General features: G+C 31.2%; 1 protein-coding gene and 2 long non-coding RNA genes across 4 annotated transcripts; all 3 read right to left on the bottom strand.

Annotated features, from left to right (window-relative positions):
• Positions 1 to 5469: 5469 nt before the first annotated feature.
• LOC111900338 (uncharacterized) lies at positions 5470 to 7869 on the bottom strand. The gene is made up of 2 exons (XR_002853184.3): positions 7510 to 7869; positions 5470 to 5873 (listed from the first exon to the last, which is right to left on the bottom strand). It is a non-coding gene; the product is annotated as an uncharacterized LOC111900338 (long non-coding RNA).
• Positions 7870 to 10340: 2471 nt separating this feature from the next.
• LOC122197242 (uncharacterized) lies at positions 10341 to 11437 on the bottom strand. The gene is made up of 2 exons (XR_006189965.2): positions 11026 to 11437; positions 10341 to 10600 (listed from the first exon to the last, which is right to left on the bottom strand). It is a non-coding gene; the product is annotated as an uncharacterized LOC122197242 (long non-coding RNA).
• Positions 11438 to 13581: 2144 nt separating this feature from the next.
• On the bottom strand, positions 13582 to 20308 carry LOC111900339 (uncharacterized). Of its 2 annotated transcripts, none has more exons than XM_023896212.3 (14): positions 19455 to 20308; positions 19282 to 19368; positions 19088 to 19197; positions 18941 to 18991; positions 18698 to 18869; positions 18101 to 18424; positions 17159 to 17359; positions 16344 to 16823; positions 16052 to 16261; positions 15124 to 15312; positions 14707 to 14870; positions 14470 to 14622; positions 14306 to 14384; positions 13582 to 14234 (listed from the first exon to the last, which is right to left on the bottom strand). In XM_023896212.3, exons 1-14 carry the CDS (start codon positions 19875 to 19877, stop codon positions 13794 to 13796), a joined length of 3084 nt encoding a protein of 1027 aa, XP_023751980.2. In that variant the 5' UTR covers positions 19878 to 20308; the 3' UTR covers positions 13582 to 13793. The 2 variants fall into 2 exon arrangements, with proteins under 2 accessions (XP_023751980.2, XP_023751981.2); XM_023896213.3 differs by having other exon boundaries at positions 19282 to 19358; positions 19455 to 19594.
• Between the last annotated feature and the right edge of the window lie 1752 nt (positions 20309 to 22060).

Here is a 22060-nt window from a genome sequence, read left to right as displayed (position 1 = left end):
TTCACTATCTATTGTGTGCATGTATGATTGATTATGGACCAATCATTTTAGTTATTTTAAAAAAGTAATTAATGTATATTAAATGATGAAGATGTAATTAATATCCATTATATCTTCAACATGTAATATGCATTAATTATTTTCTTAAAATAACGAAAATGATTGGTCCAGAATCAGTCATACATACACACAATAGATAGTGAAAACAAAATAACCTAACCCTATATATATATATATAAACGAACTCAACAAACTGTTTGTGAACCGTTCGGTGGAAAACTTGTTTATGTTTGTTTATTTATTAAATAAACGAACATGAACAATTACCTTGTTCATTCGATTATGTTCGTGAAGTTTCGTTTATGTTGTTCGTTTACATTTATTTAAGTTTGTTCATATAAGTTTTTTTATTTTTATGTTCATATATGTTCAATGATGTTTGTTTATTTTTGTTCATTTATGTTCCTTTAGCTTGTTCACAAACATAAACGAACGAATATGAATAAGAAAACTCGTTCATTTATTTATTCGTGTTTGTTCATTTGTTCGGCTAACGTAAACCAATAAACATGAACAAGCCCCCGTCCGGTTCGTTTATAGCCCTAACAACACTCATCCATATCTCTCTCTCTCTCTCTTATTTGCTGTCGGACCACCATCGCTATAACAATTAGTAAAAATAGGTCAAAGTTCGTCAGTCAAACCACCGTAAACACAATTTTAAAAGGGCCTATTGTTTAGTATTTTATGATGTTAAAAAATTGAATTATTTGACTCAAAGTTGCACAAAGAATACTTTACGTATCTCTAATTGGCGTCAAACGATAGAAAACAGAACGATATTAGTAAAAATAAGTATCATTTAATGCACAAAAATAAAAATTTTACATTAAGTATATGTGACATCCCCATTTTCTCGGCCGGAAAAGACCGATTTTTGTTTATGCTTTATAAAAATCAGAGTACCTCTTTTAATAAAAATGTTGCAGAATTTGTTCCCAGTAAAACATGATAAATACGTTATCAAAGCATTTCCGAAGAAAAATATTTTTATTCATTTTAAAACATTTGGGATGTCATCGTCAATATAGAAACATAAGCATAAACATAACCTACATTCATTATCACTAGTGATTTACATCTCCTTAATCTCTCAGTGTAATGTGACATCGTAACAACACCTGTGATATAAATAAACTGAGTGGGTCAGGTTGGGAAACCTGGTGAGTACTTAGGGTTTTCAACCCACAATAATATAATTATTATGTTTAAACAATCAAACAATCAACCCAATTACCCATTCCCATTATCTTTTTTACTCTTAAGGATCTATCCTAAGAGTCATCTATCATGCATTCGTTTATTCCGAGGTCCCTTGCTTCCGGGGTTATAGGACTGACACTAAATCCATAGCTGCCAATGCTCGTTCGTAAAGCACTAATTCCATAGTTGCTATAGTTTATTCATCGGGTACTAAATCCATAGCTACCAGTGTTTATCTAATAGGTACTAAGTCCATAGCTACCAATCTCTAACAGGTACTAAGTCCATAGCTACCAGTGTTTGTCCAATAGACACTAAGTCCATAGTTGCCGATGTCTAAGTCTATAGCTGCCAATGTTTACTCACATCATCTTTTATCTCTCATCATTCATCTACTCATGCCATACCTAACATATTCGTATATATAAAGTACGTATACAGTTTAAATCATTTAAAATATTTATAAAACGTTCATCCAGCATAGACAGCAAGTATTCAGATAATATGCACACATAGCACGTAGTTTGTATAAAATACTTCATATCTATGTGTAAGATGAAGTAACTATGCACTCACCTGAAAGGTGGTGACTCGGTACTCGGACAGCACTTCGATACTCTCAAAACAATTTTCCTTCGATAAAACCTAGTATCAATACCACTAGGGTTTAGTCTAACGATAACCGCGATAAATTAATAGTCTGACTATTATTACTATTATATAAGCATTAAACGATAATTATTTACTCATAATAATAGCCCAAATAATTATTTTAAGGACCTAATATCATTACTATAATTATTTGAAAGCTATATTAAAAATTGCGTAAGCGTAGCTCACTTACAACGGATTTTAAAGAAAACCGGGTTTTGCTCGGAGCAGCGTTTTCGAAACCGAAAGACCCTTTTTCTCGGGACTCCGGGAGCCTCGGGGCTTCCTTATGGTGCTAGGGGTTTTTCCTAGGGTTTAGGGGAGTTAGAATGGGTTAGAGAGAGAAAGTATTTAGAGAGAGAAGTGAAAATGTGTGAAATATCCGGAGACCTTTGCCCCCTTTTATAGCCTGCGAGGCCTCGGACTACGTTGGGCGTAATCCTCGGATAAGAATGCCAGCCGAAGCCAGCTGTCTCGCACCATCGGATGGATCACACCGAAGCTACGCGGGGCGTATGCGAGGGCAATGTGGTGTGATCCGAAGCGACTCCTGAACCAACATCGGATGGCCCAGATGCTGCCACATCATCAGGTTCTTATCACACTTCGCAATTTCGACTAAAAACTTTAAAAATTCGTATCTTTCGTATACGAGCTCCGTTTTTGACGTTCTTTATATCCACACGAAGGTGGGAACATACTCTACAACTTTCGTTTAGACTCCGTTGGTTAATTTTTCCTTTATTTTAAAAGTTACATTATTAACAGGTCGGGACAGGATTGGTCCATTAAATTCTCATAACTTCTTCATCCGACATCCGTTTTCGCCCATCTTTTTCTCGTTACACTACTCTTAACGAGATCTTCGATTCTCATTTAGGTCGTGTCGGATAAAAACCGCTCGATCTATTATTCGAATTTCGGGTTGTACACTGCTAATCCGAAACTTCGAAAAATCATAACTTCCTCATACGAAGTCAGATTTGAGCGTTCTTTTTATGGATGCTCTCGGTTTAACGTATTCTACGACTTTCTTGTAGATCGCTAAGGCTAAATCTTGCTCTATCGTAAGTTCACTATTTACGTTTCCCGGTATCGTGTCGGTTCCGTCGCGAAACTTCGACGGGTCATAACTTCTTCATTATAACTCGGATTTCGGCGGTCTTTATATGTACAGAAACCTTGTAACATATTCTACAACTTGGTTAAGATTATTTATTCTAAATAATCTTTTGTCGAAAAGTTATTTTCGACCCCTATTATATCTAAATTGACTAGCCCGGATCTACGGGCGTTACAGTATACTTGGGGATAATGGAAGATCAAATTGGATAGAGTATGTTCTCATAACTTCATGAATATAAAGATCATTAAAAACAGAGTTTTTATGCAAACACTATTTAAAATAGTTTTAAAAGAGTTTTAGTTTTTATGTATTAATTTGAATCTTTATTAACATCTTCTTACCTAAATAGTCTGCTAACTCATAAAGCATATTGTTTCTCATTAGGGATTTGAGTGCGTATCTATAAGAACCTTTGTACTTCTTTCTTCAAACTTATCCATTATTATGTTGCGATCTTCACTAAAATAAGTATGAGGTTCCTCCTATTTATCTTTTATTTAGATTAACCAACATAAGACCTGCTGTATTAAGAGATCAAAGAGATTAGATCATGTTCACCAAGAAATTAAATAAAATTAGATAGATCGTTCTCTATTATAGTAGATCTATTTTCTGACTAGGTGTAAGACCCATGTATTATATGGGTTTAATTAAAAAAAATAAATATAAAATTTTAATAATTTGAAAAGTTTGAATTTATAAGAAAAATGAGAAAAAATTGAATTATTAAAATTAGTGAGACTTTAATGTATTGAATACATTACATATATAAACTTTTTCTAATATATACTTTACATATATATTACCTTACAAATTAAATGTGGAGTTTTAATTTAATAAAATAAAAAATACAATAAAATGACAAGTGGAAAATAGAAATTTTAAAAATTCTAGAAAATGTCATGTGTCCAAATGAATGAGAAGAGGACATGTGTCAAAAAAACCTTCATTTATTATAGTAGATCGGTAAAGTCGAGAAGCATAGAGTCAGATTGTATTGGCTTGGTGGAAAGCAAGTGATGAGTGTAAAGGCAACAAGAATTACCAAATGCTTGGGAAAGGATTGTAGTAAGCGGAGAATGAAGATGAGAATGACATAAGCATGAATAATCAAATGAAATAAAGCAATGTGATAAGACCCTATGTCTAAAGCTAACATCATATGACCCAACTAAGACATTGTGGAATAGAAAACGAGTGAAAATGAAGAAGACGGGGAGGAAGATGACTATCTAAAGTTGATAGTCCAGTAGGAAGGAAAGTGAAATCCCATTCTTCTTCATTTATAGTTTTCTTTGATTATAGATAAACAATTCTTTCTTCCCTTTTCTTCATAACGCATGGTCTTATTTCTAACCATTAGTGTGTTTAGTTCCCTACTAAGTATAATTCATAAAGACATAAACTATACAATGGCTATTTGAAGACTTTAGAAAAAGTTTATCGCAAAGCAAAAACAATTAAAACAATCTTACAAGGTAATGTTGAGTTATTTTGTCGGGCACTTCTACACCGATAAAAGCTCTAACTTTTAACTCACAATTACTTTTACAAACATACCCATTATCTCTGATCTAGGCCGAGCTTGTAACCAAAACCGGGTTGTAAATCAAACATGTATTCAAGTGTAGACTAAGTTCCAATTATGCCCGTGTGTGTTTGCAATTTTACAAATTGCTTATATAAGCAACTTTTATATATATATACTAGAAAAGTTTTGAGGCCCGTGCTCAGCACGACCCATGGATCGATGGGTGGATTTTTCAAACGATTTGTGGTGGGTAATTTGCATATGTTAAAAAGTTAAAGTACAATGCTTAAGTGATGCCTTGAAATTAAAAAAATGAGTTCATCCATATGCAAATTGCAAACAACACTAACGATTAAACATATATAATAATAAACTTGCGTCTCCATATGGGTGGTTCGGTATTCAAGACCTGGTGGTTTCAATTAGGAGTTAGCCAGGGGAGGGGAGGGTATGTGACATACTTAGCCCAAACACAACAATATTTGGTATCTTAACGCCTTGCCCACTATGATTTACATATAAAAAGTAGTAGTTGACCCGCTTGGTGTTTAATATAACCTTTAGAAAAAAATTGAGTCCACATGCATTAGCATCATAATTTTTATGTTACTTGTCATCTATTGATGGTTCTAGATGCACATCAACTTGCTTACATCCCTTGCTGTCAAGAAGGTGTTAGCATCAAGTGCTGCCCCACCATAACCACAAACAATAGCTATACATCCAACACCTTCTTCTTTCATGCCCAACAAACAACCATCCCTAATATTCTTCTTATTCTATCATACATGTAATATTTTACATGATATTAACACGGATCATCATCTTCTTGTACCTTCATAGTTCATACCAATAAGAATAAAAAGCATAATAAAAACACCATGACTTCGTATGTACATATTGAAAGTGTTAGTGATAGCAAATTTGATTGTGTAAGAAGTAATTGATCAAACAAAAGATTATCTCACCATGTTAAAAAAAGTACATTGCTATTTATGCCCTATAGCTTAGATGTTAGTCATTTTTATCACTACAACATGCACATATACCTCATATTTCATTAGACAATGAACAATAGTCAACATTTGGTAATAATTTATCAATTATATCTCTAAACTCAGTAAACTTTTATTTCTTTTAATTCCAAAACTAAACTCATCAGATGGTTAACATCGCCAGAATCTTTTAGAAGTTACTTGAGCATTTACACAACAGATTATGTGCATATTATGAAGTGACTCCACAGATCATCATGTTGACTGTGTTCATAGCACTTCTGGAACTTTGTGACAGTTGAACACCCTGGAAATAACAAACATAACAAAGAAAAAATGTAACATGCTCCAACTGAATTAATTGGTGTTATACTGATAGCCTATGTATTTGATCAGCCATCAACAGTAAATTATGAACTTGTCACTGCATTCACCTAGCTATCTCATTTACAAGAGAGATGCTTATCTAGAAATGAAATTACCTACTTGTTATTTTTCTTTTCATGACACTAATTTTGCTTAACTGTCTTCCACCAATCACCACTCCATCTTATTGCCTGGGATTTTCATAATTTTGTTATTAGGGTTTAGGACATTGTACTCGAAAATCAGATAGTCTATTGAAGTTTGGATATTAATAGTTCAATACTTCAAAATCAATTTTGAATTTTTTTTAATCTGCTGAAAAGCAGGTGGTTTATGGCAATACAGTGTTGTTGATTGTTTGACAGGGATTAAAACATAACTGATGACTTGGGAAAACATGTAAAATTATAGCATAGTATGTTGTGCTTTTGTTTTTTTTCATTTAATATTTTCTAAACATCAGGTGGTTTATGGTGATACGGATGTTGATGGTTGTTTGTGGAGATTAAAATATAAACGGATTTTTGTTGATTGTTTGAAAGGGATCAAATATTTACTATTGACAAATGGATGTTTGGGTATATTTGACGTTCATGTGGATGACTTTTATGGGCATAAAATTTTAAAACTTTTCCTCTTTGCTGTAATTATATGGTGGATTCCAGGAATGGAAATAAAGAATACCATACTTGTAATTAAATAGTTATTCTATTAATTATGCTACACTGGTGGGATAGTTATTCATATTAGATAATGGTAACAATACAATTGCATAGGTAAGGATTTCAATTATGTTTTTTTATTCAAATTTAATTCAATTAGTAGAAGAGTGTCTTTAATGGTACCTATTCCATGGATTAAAGGTAAAATCCCTTACAATAATATTGCATAAAGTATAAAAAAAAAAAAATTTAGGAATCAAACAAAACAAAATTTAAAAACCAACAAACCCAAGTCTATGTTCGTTAAAACTATGTTGAAAAAGCATTCCATATACTATTAATATGCATCAACTTTTATTTAGTTTCATACACGTAAAAGAAAAGGAAGTTGTAACTATTTATTATGAAAGCCATGAACCAAAGAACAATTTTAACAATTCTAACAATCAGCATCCAAAAGATTTTATTAATCCAAACTGCCAATTTTTAATTTTCGGGTAAAATGTTATTAGCAAATGTAATAAGTAGAGACAATGGAATAAAGACGGTCTCCTAGACATTTCATCAAATACTTGGCTTCCATAGCCCAACCGATATGCATTGTCAAAGATGGCATAGCTAAATGAACCATGGAGAAAACTTGTTTAGTTTTGATGTCAATTCAGATTAGGATTCCATAGAAATTTCCATATACGCATATTTCTACAAATATATATAATGATCACAATTCTTGTTCAACCCTTTTCATGACTCAATTGAACATATATAGAATAGAAAATTGAATAATTCGATTTCCAAATTTTAAAATAAACAAGGTTGAATCAATACAAATGAATAAGTGGCTCAATTATATAAAAGATACTTCAAAGTTATAGTTAAAACAAAAATTGAAATCAAAATTAAATGAATTCTAACCTGTGTTAACGAATCCAGGAAGATGAATCATATATTGCCGCCAAATCAGTTGTTCTTTCTTTCTCTAAATGATTTGGTTAGACTTCTTTTTGGTTGTGAGAAAGACAGAGATGTTCTAGAAAGTCGAAGTTGCGATCGAAAGAAGACAGTCGGTGGATGAACGGAAAGACAGTGTCTAATTGTGGTTTTTAAAAGAGGATAAAGTTTTTATTGCCTCTTCATTCCTACGACGGTAAGTTAATCATTGGTGAACAAGAATGACAGGTATGTGATAAAACGAAACCGATATGGTACCTTGGAGAAGGAAAAGCACCGCGTCGTTCAAATCTAGGATACGTGGCGTGTAACCAACCCTATAATTTTGGTTTAGGCGAAAGGAGAAAAAAAGGGTTTTATATATATATATATATATATATATATATATATATATATATATATATATATATATATATATATATATATATATATATATATATATATATATATATATATATATATATATATATATATATATATATATATATATATATATATATGGGAAAAGTGAATATACCCTTAAGGGTATATAAGCTTAGGTACCCAAACTCATCATAATACGTTGTTTTGTATCATATAATACATTCTAATTGTCTAATGTTCTTATAATTTAACTTCTAACTTGATTTACTTCCAAGATTTTTATAAATTACACATTTATCTTTCTCTTACATAATTTTCATTTTCATCTACAATATATTGCGTAATAAGTGTTCGGCAAAAAGATGTGATGTAAGAAAAAGATTATACGGAAATTTCGAATATCTTGAAAGTAAATCAACTTAAGATTGAAGTTTATGAACATTATAATGAATATATCAAACAAAACGACGTATTATGGTGTGTTCGGGTACCTAAGCTTATATACCCTTAAGGGTATATTCACTTTTCCCTATATATATATATATATATATATATATATATATATATATATATATATATATATATATATATATATATATATATATATATATATATATATATATATATATATATATATACTAGGTTAAAACCCGTAGAACCTACGGGTATGGGTGTTAATTTTAAATAGAATTAAATATTTAATTATGTAATAAAATAATATATTAGTAATTTAGAAAACTTATGAATTATAATATTGTATTTTTTTAATAACTTTATGATTTGTAAGTATTTAATTTCACAATAATTTAATGAGATTAATAGATATTATTGATGTCTTTGTTGGTTTTTTTCAAAACATTATCTTGATTTACTTTATCATGTGTTTCTTCTTTAAGTTTTTTGGCCATAACCTTGAAATCCGTTCAATGATGGTGTTTTTCTTAGAATATGTTCCCTATTTTTAGTAATTTTGTAAATGGTAAGTATCTAATTACAAATGGAGACTTTTAAAATCCCTACTTTTGGTGCATGATTCTTGTTGAACATACGGAGATGTTGACACGAGCGCATGGGAAGAAAAAATGTCCGTTGGCTAAAACGTCATTTTTTCCTTTGTAACTTTCCACCCCAATAAATATTCAACTCCACTATCTCGATCAGTCCTCATTGTCAATGATTTGCAAAAATAAGAATATATAACTACTAACAACAACATCAAATCAAAAAAGAAATATACATCAAAAGTGATGTTCATTAACCTTTTCAAACTATTCTTACACATGAGGCATAAAAAATTTCAAAGTAAACAGAAAAAAAAGTTGTATATAAGATAAATTCAAGTGATTTTACTCCTCTTCAATGCATGCGGATGAAGTATAATGACTATCCACATGCTAGTTTTTTTCCCCATTTTTGTTGTTTAAAAGTTGTGGCAAGGTAACCATGGTTATTTCCTATTAACACTCAACAAATACTAAAATCAACACTTTCAAACAGGATGATGTCAACGGTTCCAGGATATCATAATTAAAAAGCCAAAAATAAAAGGTGAAATTAAAAGTTAACACACATCTTTAAAATTTTCTAATTTGAGAACAATATAAGCATACCTATTTGAGTTAATTATGTAGTAGGAAGTAGAAAGTTAGCACCAAATTAAATCCAATATTTACCTTGTCTTCAATATGGCAATATAAAGTCTGTTCACAACACCTTCATATTGTATCTACCCACCAACTATAAACAAAAAGGAAATCATAACATAAATCCCTATGAAAGGGTTTTGCAAAAGAAGATGCATTAGATGAATAAGATGTTATTAAATGAAGAGAATTGGCTAAATAGCATGAGATTCAAACAATTAAACCATTAGAAAGTAAAGCATGTAATGGTTTAATTTCAACAGTTACCAAAATACCACAATAAACAAAAGATCACTCAAATTCCATTACCAAAATCAACAACCTACCACCATTCTTAAAAAGGATCGTATAATAAACTAATAGCGAAATATGAACTCCCAATCCAAAATAGATAACCTCTGGAATAAAAATTAATTACTATTTTTTATGAAGACAAATGAATTCCATTAAGTTGCCTCATGTATTGAACTTGTGTGAAGAAGAATGATTCCATTTTGTTCCTGCTATAAATCTGTTCTTCGAATCTCACAGCTGTTTTCTCAAGTTCCTGCAGACCCTTGTATCCAAAGATCGGCATCAGTCCAACATAATATCAACGGATGTCAGTCCAAAGATGTATATTTATTGTTCTGTATATTTCGATAATTGTGATATTCTTTGGGGTCTTTTATATATAGTTCTTCTATTCCTTTTTTCTTATAACCACCTTTTTACAAAGCAATACAAAATCTTTAATTTAATCACTCATGGATTCTAACACATAAATGTAAAAGAAAAAAAGATAATATCTTCTTTCACCCAATAACTGGTTCCTACAATAGATGCAAAGTTAACAATTTTGATTTGTACAAGATGCATCTACAAAACTACAAATTTTAAATTATTAAGGAACATAGAAAATAGAAAATTAAGAGAACGATGGAAAGATATACAAAGTATTCACGATGTCTCGCAGTGAACATGAGTTGAGCCCTCCAATCACCATATCTGTTGGAGGAATCACATATAGCCCTGCTTTTACCCGGAGTAGGTTTGGCTGATTTTCACTCCTAAATTAGAAATATATTTGTGAGAAACAAAAATGATTCAATAATAGATAGAAAAATCTATAAGATCTCGTTCAAGCATTTCACCGAACACTAAGTGTGCATATTCAAACTTGTCGCATTTTTTAAAAAAAAATATCAGTGATTTTTTTCCTTATTCTTACTATCATTCTGTTTTTTCAATTTAAGCATCAAATACAAAGCTTCAAATTTTGAAGTAAAAGTCACATAAAAAAACACATACTCAGTACACACATCAATACACATAAGGCACATAATAGAATCACATTATTTTCCAGAATAGAGAAAACATCATAATAGCTAAAAAGCATTCATTGAATGTCTGCAACCATTGCACATGACTGCCTAGAGTAAAGCTATCACTGAATCGATCGTATAAATAGATAGATTGGGTGTTAATTACTAACCTTATGTACTTATTCAAGCCTTTTATCAATCTTTGTTATGAGAACATAATAAAATCAATAACGATGGAGGTATATATGGACCATCGAATTTAAATTTGAAATTGATCAGTAATTCCTGATTTCCTGCTAATCATCAAATTTGATATATTTGAATTTGGGAATGAGTTACAGAAAGATCTCTCATGTTCCTTCGGATGGATTAGGAATTTTCGAGGTATATCTCCATATGCGAGAGAGACAGAGAGAAAGAAATAGCATTGGATAAATTGAAGAATATAAACACAAATTTGTAGAAGAAGAGCGTGAAGATAAGGGGGTGATAACTGAATTTTTCAAATTACTAATCTAATCTCCTCAAATCACGCACGAAATTGCAGTTGCTAAAATTTCTGGATGTATTGCATCAGTTTGAACTTTGATTCAATTTGGATTCAATGGCATTTACGTAAATATAGATGAATAAATGAGCGGGAAAACTTGATTTTGGGGTCTTAGAGAGTGACACGTGGCAGAGTTCTTCTTATTTATTAGAATTAGGATATATATATATATATATATATATATATATATATATATATATATATATATATATATATATATATATATATATATATATATATATATATATATTTTTACTATCTATTGTGTGCATGTATGACCGATTCTATATAGGATTAGAACCTAATTATTGTGTGCATGACTGATTCAAATGTTAGGTTCAAATGTTTTCACTATCTATTGTGTGCATGAACCTAACTCTATATAGGGTTAGGTTATTTTGTTTTCACTATCTATTGTGTGCATGTATGACTGATTCTAGACCAATCATTTTAGTTATTTTAAGAAACTAATTAATGCATATTAAATGTTGAAGATGTAATTAATACTCATTATATCTTCAACATGTAATATTCATTAATTACTTTTTTAAAATAACTAAAATGATTGGTCCATAATCAGTCATACATGCACACAATAGATAGTGAAAACAAAATAACTTAACCCTATATATATATATATATATATATAGGGTTAGGTTCATGTGAGACGACCTAATTTTGTGAGACCGTGAGACGCATTTTCTTATTTTTTTTAGTTAATTCAAGTTCCGAAAATAATATTTAAAAAAAGAATTTTTGGATTTTTCCATTTACTTTGCATTTTAAAATTATTTTTTAGAATATGTACAGTGTAATAATATTCTATTAGAATATTTCACGTATTTTTCAAAAAAAATGGATTTTTTTTATTTAATTCAAGTTCCGAAAATAATATTTTAAAAAAGAATTTTTAGATTTTTCCATTTATTTTGCATTTTAAAATTATTTTTTAGAATATGTTTACTCTCCTGTCCCTCCATCCCCGTTTTCTGCCCCTCACCGATTGACATCCTCTTCCTTCCACTGATGACCAAAACCGGATTTCCCCTATCGAATTTTTAGGTAACACTTTTCTTTTCCTTCTCCTTCTCCTTCTCCTTCTCATTTTCCCCATTTGATTTAAAATCAACCATCTGAAGTATTACCATTGTTTTTTTCAAAATCAATTTTTTTTAAAATCTGATTATCTTCTTTTCGATTTACTTGTTATAAAATATGATTTGAGTGTTGCTACATGATTGTTTGATGTTAGTTTGATCTTATGCTATAAATCAGATTATGCTTTAATATGTTTGGTGTTTGTTTAATCTTATGCTAAAAATCAGATTACCATTGTTGTTAGTGAGTTAAAAAGTCATAAACCAGAATTTTAAAACTTTGGTAATGAGTTAAGAAATCAGAAATCAAAATTGCTTTCTTTTGTTGATGTGTTATGAAATCATATGTACATTAGCTGAAAATCAGATTTATTTGCTGAAATTAGATGTTAATAGGTGCTAAAATCTATATGCTTGCTAAAACATGAAAAATATTGTCCAATTTGTTGAATTTAGTTATTATTGTTGCTGGAAATCACATTTTCAACTGAAATTAGATCTATAGTAAATGGGTAAAATAGTCATTTTTCATTAATCAACGCATTCAGTCAGATATACAATCAAATATCATGGTTTCTTATTCAGCCAGAATGTACAATCAAACATCATGGTTCCTTATTCGGCCAGAATTTATTACCCGAACAGATATTTCCTAGTCAGTACTTTTTCAGTTAGCAACTATCAAACAAGGCCTCAGTTCAAATTTCAATATATAGTTTTGAGACCAAAATTATAAACATCAATTCTAACCATAAAGCAAACATAGAGATAAAAAAAACATTACATAAATCTCAAATAAATACCAAAATCATAAAAATTAGCTATACTCAATACCAAAATTAAAGTCATTGTCGAATAGTAGGGATGAGCAAAAGGCCCGAACCGGACCCGACTCGGGAACCGGTTTCGGCCAAAATCAAGAACCGAACCGGCTCGGCGGTTCTACCGGTTCCTACCGTGTCTTCAAATGTTGAAACCGGTCCTCGAAGAATAGCATCATACGGTTCCGTTTTTTGCCGGTTTTACCGGTTTCCCGGTCCATATGTTCATCCCTAAAAATCACTCACCATATGGAAACATTTGGTCAAATTAGCATTAGCATTATCATCATCATATCATTAAAAAATGCAATTTACATATAAAAAAACACTTCTAAAAAAACCCTATCCATCTCACCTTCCCCAAAAAATAATTGAAAAAAAAAAACAAAAAACAAAAGATTATCACAAAGAATTGAACCAATCCCACTACACCTACACCGTTAAGAAAAACCTATCAAGAACGACTTCCGCTACCTGAAACCCCTCACTACCGCCGCCACCGTAGAGTTTTCCGGCGGCGGTTTCACATACTTTCCGATCACTTTCTGGTGAGTCCGGTTCTTAATCCTCTGAATCTTTGCCCGCGTCTTTTGTTTCTTTGTTTCTTTTTCTTTCCTCCATTGCATCCTTTCTTTCTCATACACTCCTTGCCAGAACACCTCGCCGGTGGAAGGCCATAACCACCGCCTTGTAGGGTGGTCGGAATCGGCCTCCTCCGCCAGATCTTCATCCATGGCTTTCAAGGTGCTGTAATCGAACCATTTCACCCACATTTTTCCCGCGCGTTTCTGGAAATGATGTTGTTCTTGTGTTTTTCCGGTGTTGGGATCTATGTACACCATTCTTCTTGCGCTATGGTATGCCCAAATGTTAACAAGAACCTCGAGGACCCGTGTGTAGCAATGCTTGTCCTTCAAAATTTTATAAATAATTCATGTAATTTGACACAACCAAATATGACGATAATAGTAAAATAATTTACCTTATTCAAACTTAGATAGCACAAACCACTTCCATGATGTTCATCATACATTTGTTCATCTATAGCATCTACAAACATCCTGCAAATTAACAACTAAAAAATTAAAATTCCTTCCCCTAACTTTATATAAATTCAAATTCACTAATCAAAAACAATCTACAAACCTTGAGAACATCACAAACTCAAGGAAAGATTTTGTTGGCATGGCCCAACTATTCATCACAGACCATGTGTCTCCATCTGCCGGCATCGGGGGTAAAATTGTCAAGTTACTTTTTATCCCATACATTTTCTTGAAAGCTTCCGAATACGCAAACCTTGTACAAATCAAAACATAAGACTAAATCAAAACTTGGATTTGGCCCAAAATGGCTGGATTTTTTTTCTTTTTTGCAACTTACTTGCAATTACCGGCATTTATAGCATCGCAAAATGACCAAAAATCTTGTTGGATCGGGTTTCTTGGATCTTTATCCATACGAACCCAAAAATAAAGCGCATCACCGTGTTTTTGAGCTTCAATATCTTCTAGTAAAGCAATTTCGGCATTCTTCGATAAAGATTCCTATATAAAATATGAACGACATTATTTTTACTTTTTTAGGGTAGGGTAGGATGCAAGAAATAGCAACATACTTTCATTTCTTCCCAAATACAAAGCAATTTTGATTGCTATAATTAATAATGGGAAGATTTTTCAAATGCAATGCTTTCTTAAGGTGTAAAAGATTGGAAGTGGGATGGTATAAATAGAATACAAAAATAAGTGAAAGTATGTTGTTGTAGTTTTTAGAATAAGAAAGGCGATGTGAAGTTGCCTTTTTAGGGGTAGATCTCCATGAAGAGAAACCGATCCAAGCGTTTTTATGAATGTGGTCTATTCGATTAGCAATGGCAAGAAAAGCTCCAAAATCACCAAATGTGTCACGGTAGTAAGCTGTGTTTAGAAGAGGGAGACGAGAAGCTGCATCAATGTCATCTCTTCTTGGTCTTCCACTTTTTGTTGACTACAACATTTACCATCATTATCAATTCATAAATCATAAATGTTTATGTATTTACTTACTTCATCATGGTTTTTATGTGAATAAATAAAAGGTATTTCAAAAATGGCAATCTTGGTTTTTTCTACTAAAAATCAAAGTTCGACCCTGATGAATGTAAGGTTAAAATTACTAGATCCTGGTTCGTTTATGAATAAAGGGTGTTTCAAAAGTGGCAATCTTGTTTTTTGTACTAAAAAATCAAGAATTGACCAGAAAGTCAAAGTTTGACTCCAAAACATCAAAGAAAATTTTCAACACTAAAAGCTTAAATATGATGTATAATATAACACCAATAGACACAGTAAAAGCCCATGTTTGTCCAATGCCAAAATGACCTAAAAGACATAATCATACAAGTGAAATTCAGATCTAGCCTTGAAAACATTACACCAAGAAAGTCAAACTTTGACCAACAGTTCAAAAGGTTTGATAAAAGGTAAAATGACCTAAGAACATTAAGAAGGCATGTGGTCATCTCAAAATAACAGCTTATGACAAGCCATTATGAAGCAAAAAGCCAATGCCTTGACCAAAAATGGTTTCCAAAAGTCAGAATTTGACACTAATATGAGTGCAGAAATGAAATCTTGGTCTTTTGTACTTGACCAAAAATTTTTGATGAAAAACACATCGACAAAAAAGCCAAAAGGGTTTTCATAGATGCATAATGAAAAAGTCAAAAAAGTCAGAAACTACTTACGAGTCTAATCCCCCGATAAAGAGAATTAGTGTGGAGAAAAGACCAAGATCCTTGACCAAAGTAGGGTTCATAGATGCACAACGGTTGACCTGTTCTTTCAAGCTCCCCATCATCCCTCTCATGCAAATCATTCTTATTTCTATCAGCTTTTTTCGCATTTTTGTACACTTCCTCCCATGTCCCCCTTGGTTGCTCACTTCTATCTCTCACCTACATAACAAAGGCCAAATAAGTAAATTCACATCAATCAAAATAAGGAAAAAGAGATTTTTTTCAATTTTCATCCCGTTACCTCATCGTCTTCTCTTGCCCTTCTAGCTTTCATTATCTGGTCTCTTTTTTCTTCTTCCCATAAATCGTATATAAAGGAATCATTTGTTGGAATTTCCGATATTGCCCTTGGAGCACGGTTCCGTTGACCTTCGACTTTGTCTAACAAATGATGAATCCTCAAAGTTCTATTTACGTATTCACGATCTTCAATAGCTTCAAAAAGATGCCATTGCCACTTTGTTTTGATATCGGAGGGAATTTCCGATATTGCCCTTGGAGATGCAACTTCCGAGGGAAGGTGAAGGATGTTTTCTATCAATGAAGCATACCCTTCAATGGAATCCAAAGCCATCATGTTTTTGGCAGTGTCTTCTCCGGTTGATGCAATATTGGTAGCTAGAGATGATAGTTTTCCTTTGGAAACCACTTGTAATGTTATTTGTGTTAACGCCTTTATGTTTTCCTTTGGAAAAAGAAGCCCATTTACCCCGTGATTAACCTGAAATGTGTTATGAAATTATTAGTTTGTATACTTTGACTTTTGAAGTCAAACAAACTTTTTTCTACTTCAAAAATAATGATATGAGTCTATAGAAGTTTGACATTAGTTTGTCATACATTGACTTACAAAGTCAAACAAACTATTTTCGATTTCGAAAACGATATGAATCAGAACTTATTGAAGTTTTTGTGGAAAAAACAGTAATTGGATTTAAGAAATACAATTAGTGGTTTAAACAAAAAAAGAATACAAGATCATATAAATTTCACCCAAAGAGAAGTTTGACTGAAAAAAGTCAAAGGATAATTTGTAATAGAGATAGGTTGACTTACATATTTCTTGATTATTGGTAAGTCAGGGGCAATTATTGGTTTCTCAAGACACATTGCCCTTGTCAGAATATCAGGAAAAGATTGTTCTTCAAAGAATGACCCGTATATTACAACATCAGTTATTCCTAAAACGCCCATGTCTTCATCAATGGCAACATGACTCACACTACCTCTTGGGTAATTAAGGTTTAAAGCAATTTCCTACAACAAAAAACATTTGTCAAATGTCTAAACTACCCTTACAGTCAAAATTTTGAAACAATGGCAAATGACAATAACTTAACAGCTTGCAAAGGTCTAAATTGGATAGATTTTTCATAATAAGAAAAATATCGAAAGTATAATGCTATAATGTGGTTGATGATTTTTCAAAGTTTAATGCCCTAATTCAGTTTTTTTTTTTTTTTTCTTATTAAGACATTATTAAACTTTGAAAAATATACCCAACGGTTTGCATTTGCATGTAACTAGGTAGATTTTATAAATGCAATAATTTGACCTGACTTAGTTTTAGGAGATTGTTTGACTATTTCTCAAATACCTAAATTACCCTTTAATCACAACTAATCATAGACACCTTTTGGACCGAAATCAAGATAGTCAAACTTTTGCAATGATGGCAAAGGACAAATAAGTAAAAAAACACTTTTTTTTTCTGGTGATGAGTTGTAAAAATCAATCGGAAGATTTTTTTGGTTGAAGTTGATTTTTCTAGAAAAAAATCAAAATTTTAATGGTTAAAATCATAAAAACATTTCTTCGAGTGGTTAAACTAAACAAATTCCAAACTATAGTGGTTTTTACTGAATTCAAAGTTTTATGTAGTGTTTTTTTTTTTATAAATTAATAAAAATACATTGCTATTTCTTGCATTTACCCAACTTGCTAAAAAAATCAAACAAACTTCAACGAAAGGAAAGTCGAAACAAAAAACAACTTTACCTCAATGGCAGAACTGTAATTACCGGTCAAATCATGAGTGAAGATTAAGATCTTGAGACGAGGACTGAAATTGTCACTAATCTGAAACTCAGCTAAAAGTGGAAATAAAGCTCTTAAAACAAGAGCATGCTCCAGCCATATTCCTTTATATAGAAACTCGCTTCCCACAATAGCAACAACAAAATCATCAACTCCAATATTCATCATATTTACACGCAGATGATTTCCTTCATGAATGATTGTTGAATCTTCTATTTTGCAAGCTTTGGAAGGAGATCCAGGTATGACAAAGTAGTTTCCATCATCAAATGCAGCATAAAACATCTGAAAAATAAGAAAAATAAAAATCACATCTTTAGGGATATATATATATATATATATATATATATATGTGGGTCCCATTCCCATCTTTATTAATGTAAAACACCTATAATCACAATTGTTTCTTCTCATGACATCATTCAATGGGATGGGACCCACAAAATCAAAATGTTAAAAATTGCTTTCCATTTATTTGTGTATTATAATATTCTACTTCCATTTAAATGAAAGCACATTGCTTTTCTATTTTTTAAACCTTAGATTATATATACATACAGGAAGGGCATAGTTTGGGAAGACAACAACTGTAGCTCGATTAAAAATTGCCTTCCAATCATCAATAATCTCAACTTTGCCACTGGAGACATAACTTGCCACACGAGTAGCAAGACTTTTTTCATGGATACTCCATATAAGAGGAACAGATTTAAAGGGTTCATGCAAAAGGCTGCAACAAAATATAAAAATTGCTCAGAAATAGGACTAAATGAAAGAATTAGTAAATAAGACTCCACTTACCATGAAACAACATCCTTTGCTTCAAGAGAGTTCACAACTACACCATCATAGCTACAAAAGATTATTAAAAAAAAAAACGTTGTAGAAAACATTTTTCGGGAGTTTTTGTAATTATAATATAGTAATATATAGTAAAAAGCAACATACTTTAACCAGTCAATTGTAATGTCTGTTTTATTGTTAGCATCCATAATATTCACAGGAACTCCAATACTTTTCCAAATAGAATGGACAGGTCCGTTTTCAAGTGAGTAAACCTACAGAAGTAATATAATTTGTGCAGAAAATATAAGAAACTTATAAGATAAATGTTGATGAAACAAACGGAATTAAAACAACACCTCAATTTCATAGCCAATTGCCCTTAAAGCAGCTGCAACTGTGACCATTAATATCTGCTGTGGATCAACCAACAGATCTGCAAAAACCTACAAATTGAAACTAATAAAAAGCGAAACTAAATTGAACATGAAAATGGAAGGAATTTTGTAAATTCATTAACAATAATACTCACCAAAGCAAGTTGGGGTTTTCTATTGGGAAATCTGGCTAATGTTCTTGAACCACCAAAAGAAGCATTGTTCATTTCTTCTCTTCGGAATTTCATCATAAGCTTGGTGGGCATAAACTTGACATCTTCACCGAAATCCAAATCACCAATTTGTTTCAATAAGTTGATGAAATCAGAATCAGCCTCTCGTTTCAGGAAATCGCCATCAGCTTTATCCACCATTGAAAGCGGCAAGAACATTTGAACCAAGAACATGAAGAAGATGAAGACAGCCAACGCTGAAACCCATTGCAAGTAATCTATCTTCTTGAAACCAATAAGCCTCGCAAATCTTGATCTGGGTCTTTGCAAATGCGAAGAATTATTTGGTGAAATTTTAAGTAAAGAGTCTCTTTTAAGCGGAAGTACCGGACTAAGAGAACCCATTTACATTCCCACCGATATTATACCAAATCCCCAAATCGGAAATCCTACAAAACCCAGCAAGAACACAAAGAAAGAATCTTTATCGATGGATTGGTAACGAAATGTTTCTTGAAAACGATGAAAGGGTTTGCTGATTATCAGCTTTGTTCTTGAGCTAAGAATGGGATCAAATTAATCACATAGTGGAGTGTGATGATATAAACACGAGTGGGGAATGAATGAGGTATGGCAGAAGGACTATTTGTTTTCTTCTATTTTATTTGTATAAACTAAAAAGAAAAGCCCCCCATTAAAGAAATCAATAGATCCTGTCGATGAAAACAAGCAATGAGAGTTTCTAGAGCGAGAAAGAAGAGAGAGAGACTGTTTGGTAGATGGAATTTTATCAAGAAATATAGGGAAGATGGACTGAATTCGAAGTCGCCTGCTTTATATTTGATGTCAACTCTTGTTCGAACTTGAACTTGTACTTGTAATAAGTTACTATATATAATTTAAGTTCATAATTTTCAACATATAAATATATAATGCGAATATAAAGAAAAACAAAATACACTGAATTTTTACACCTTTTTTGTTTGTTAAATTCTTTTTTTTAATCTTACTTTGAAATTAAGAAATATAATTTAATGATCAGATTCTTTTATAAATGGCTAATTTATACATCTGCTAAATACAAATATAACTTTATAAATCTACGTCAAACGACGCTTGAACTTGTAACATATTGGGTGAGAGATAGTTTCAACAATTCTTGAAAGGTATTTTACCAAAAAAAAAATTTACTCCTGTCATATTAAGTATTTATTATAAAATTTTAATATAAAAGCTAAGACATTGAATGTCGACTATTTATATTTTGTAAATGGAAGTTTGTTTATTTTAGGTGTAATTTATTTAATAAATACTTAAAATATTTTAGCTTTTAATACAAGTTGATTGTATTTGTAGCTACAAAGTTTGTACATATTAAACTTTATATGGCAGTATGTCTTTGTGGTCCTCATACTAATATAATAATTTGCAATGATTCTTTTAATTATGTTGAGATAAATGAATTGTTCATTTCTTGGAAAACATAATATTTTTATTTAATAACTAAATATTCAAAATATATTTCATTTATTTTATATATATATATATATATATATATATATATATATATATATATATATATATATATATATATATATATATATATTTCAGTTATTTAATAATCAAATAATTTTCTGCACAAAGAAATGCTCTTGTAATGGTTGAAGTATCCAACTAATGAAAGCATCGCAATAGAAAACTAGGTATAAATTTCATTACTTGCAGTAGAAGTTATTATAAAGATATTGCTTTAAATCATACCATTTTAGCCCTTTGAAAAAAATGATTTTTCTTCACGAATCAATTGGCATCTCCTCAAAGTCAAAAAATTCCATTAATAGTGAGACAAGACATTTTATGAAAGGGTTGCAATCTAACACATGATATAAATTTCGTTGCATGTATATAATAGAAGTTATTATAAAGATGCTGATTTGGATCAAACCGTTTTAGCCTCGTGAGAAATGAATTTTCTTTGTGAATTAATCGATGTCTCTTCAAAGTCAAAAGATTCATTTAAAGTCACCGAAAACAACTAAAACGTTAAATTTAGTTAAATTTAAGGATACGTATCTATTATCAAATAAAGTTATTTTGTAAGAGATATTAGGCCGGACAAGTAATACTCTTAGCATATTGTTATGTGTGATTTTTTAAATATTTTGAAGTCACGTAAGCTTATCATGTTTAACATAAAAAAATATAGGGAATGGTAGTATGTCAATTTAATAAACTTATTATGTCTAACATAAAAAATGTAGGGAATGGTAGTATGTCAATTTAATAGGGTTTATTTTGGAAAAAAAATAGAAAAAAGAAAAGAAAAAGGAATTAGTCAATCACATCCCAAGATCCACCTAAATCATTTCTCTTTCTTCTCGTTGTGGGTGCAGCGTTTCTCTTCCAGCCAGCTCCTTGACACGCGGTTTACAGCGCTCCTAGCAAGTCCACTCCTTTAAGCATTAGTATGATCCAGACAACAAGTAAACCAAATGTTCCATACTGTGATTTCCTTTGAAATAGTTTTTAAAAAAAAATAGAAAGACTTTAAATCTTTTGAATGAATTGGAAATTGAAGGAATTTAAGT

The sequence above is a fragment of the Lactuca sativa genome, chromosome 3 (genome assembly GCF_002870075.4).
Source record: "Lactuca sativa cultivar Salinas chromosome 3, Lsat_Salinas_v11, whole genome shotgun sequence".
Classification (NCBI taxonomy): Eukaryota; Viridiplantae; Streptophyta; class Magnoliopsida; order Asterales; family Asteraceae; genus Lactuca; species Lactuca sativa.
The sequence above is the reverse complement of the archived record's forward strand: the minus strand, read 5'-3'. Positions and strand labels throughout refer to the sequence as shown.

Bases quoted from the DNA above. Each gene is read 5' to 3' on its own strand.
- LOC111900339 (XM_023896212.3), bottom strand. From the start codon at position 19,877: ATGGGTTCTCTTAGTCCGGTACTTCCGCTTAAAAGAGACTCTTTACTT. The intron at 14,871-15,123 runs GCAACTTCACAT...TATTTTATATAG, and splicing joins GGAGATCTACCCCTAAAAAG to GAATCTTTATCGAAGAATGC. The intron at 14,623-14,706 runs GTAAGTTGCAAA...GATTTGTACAAG, and splicing joins ATAAATGCCGGTAATTGCAA to GTTTGCGTATTCGGAAGCTT.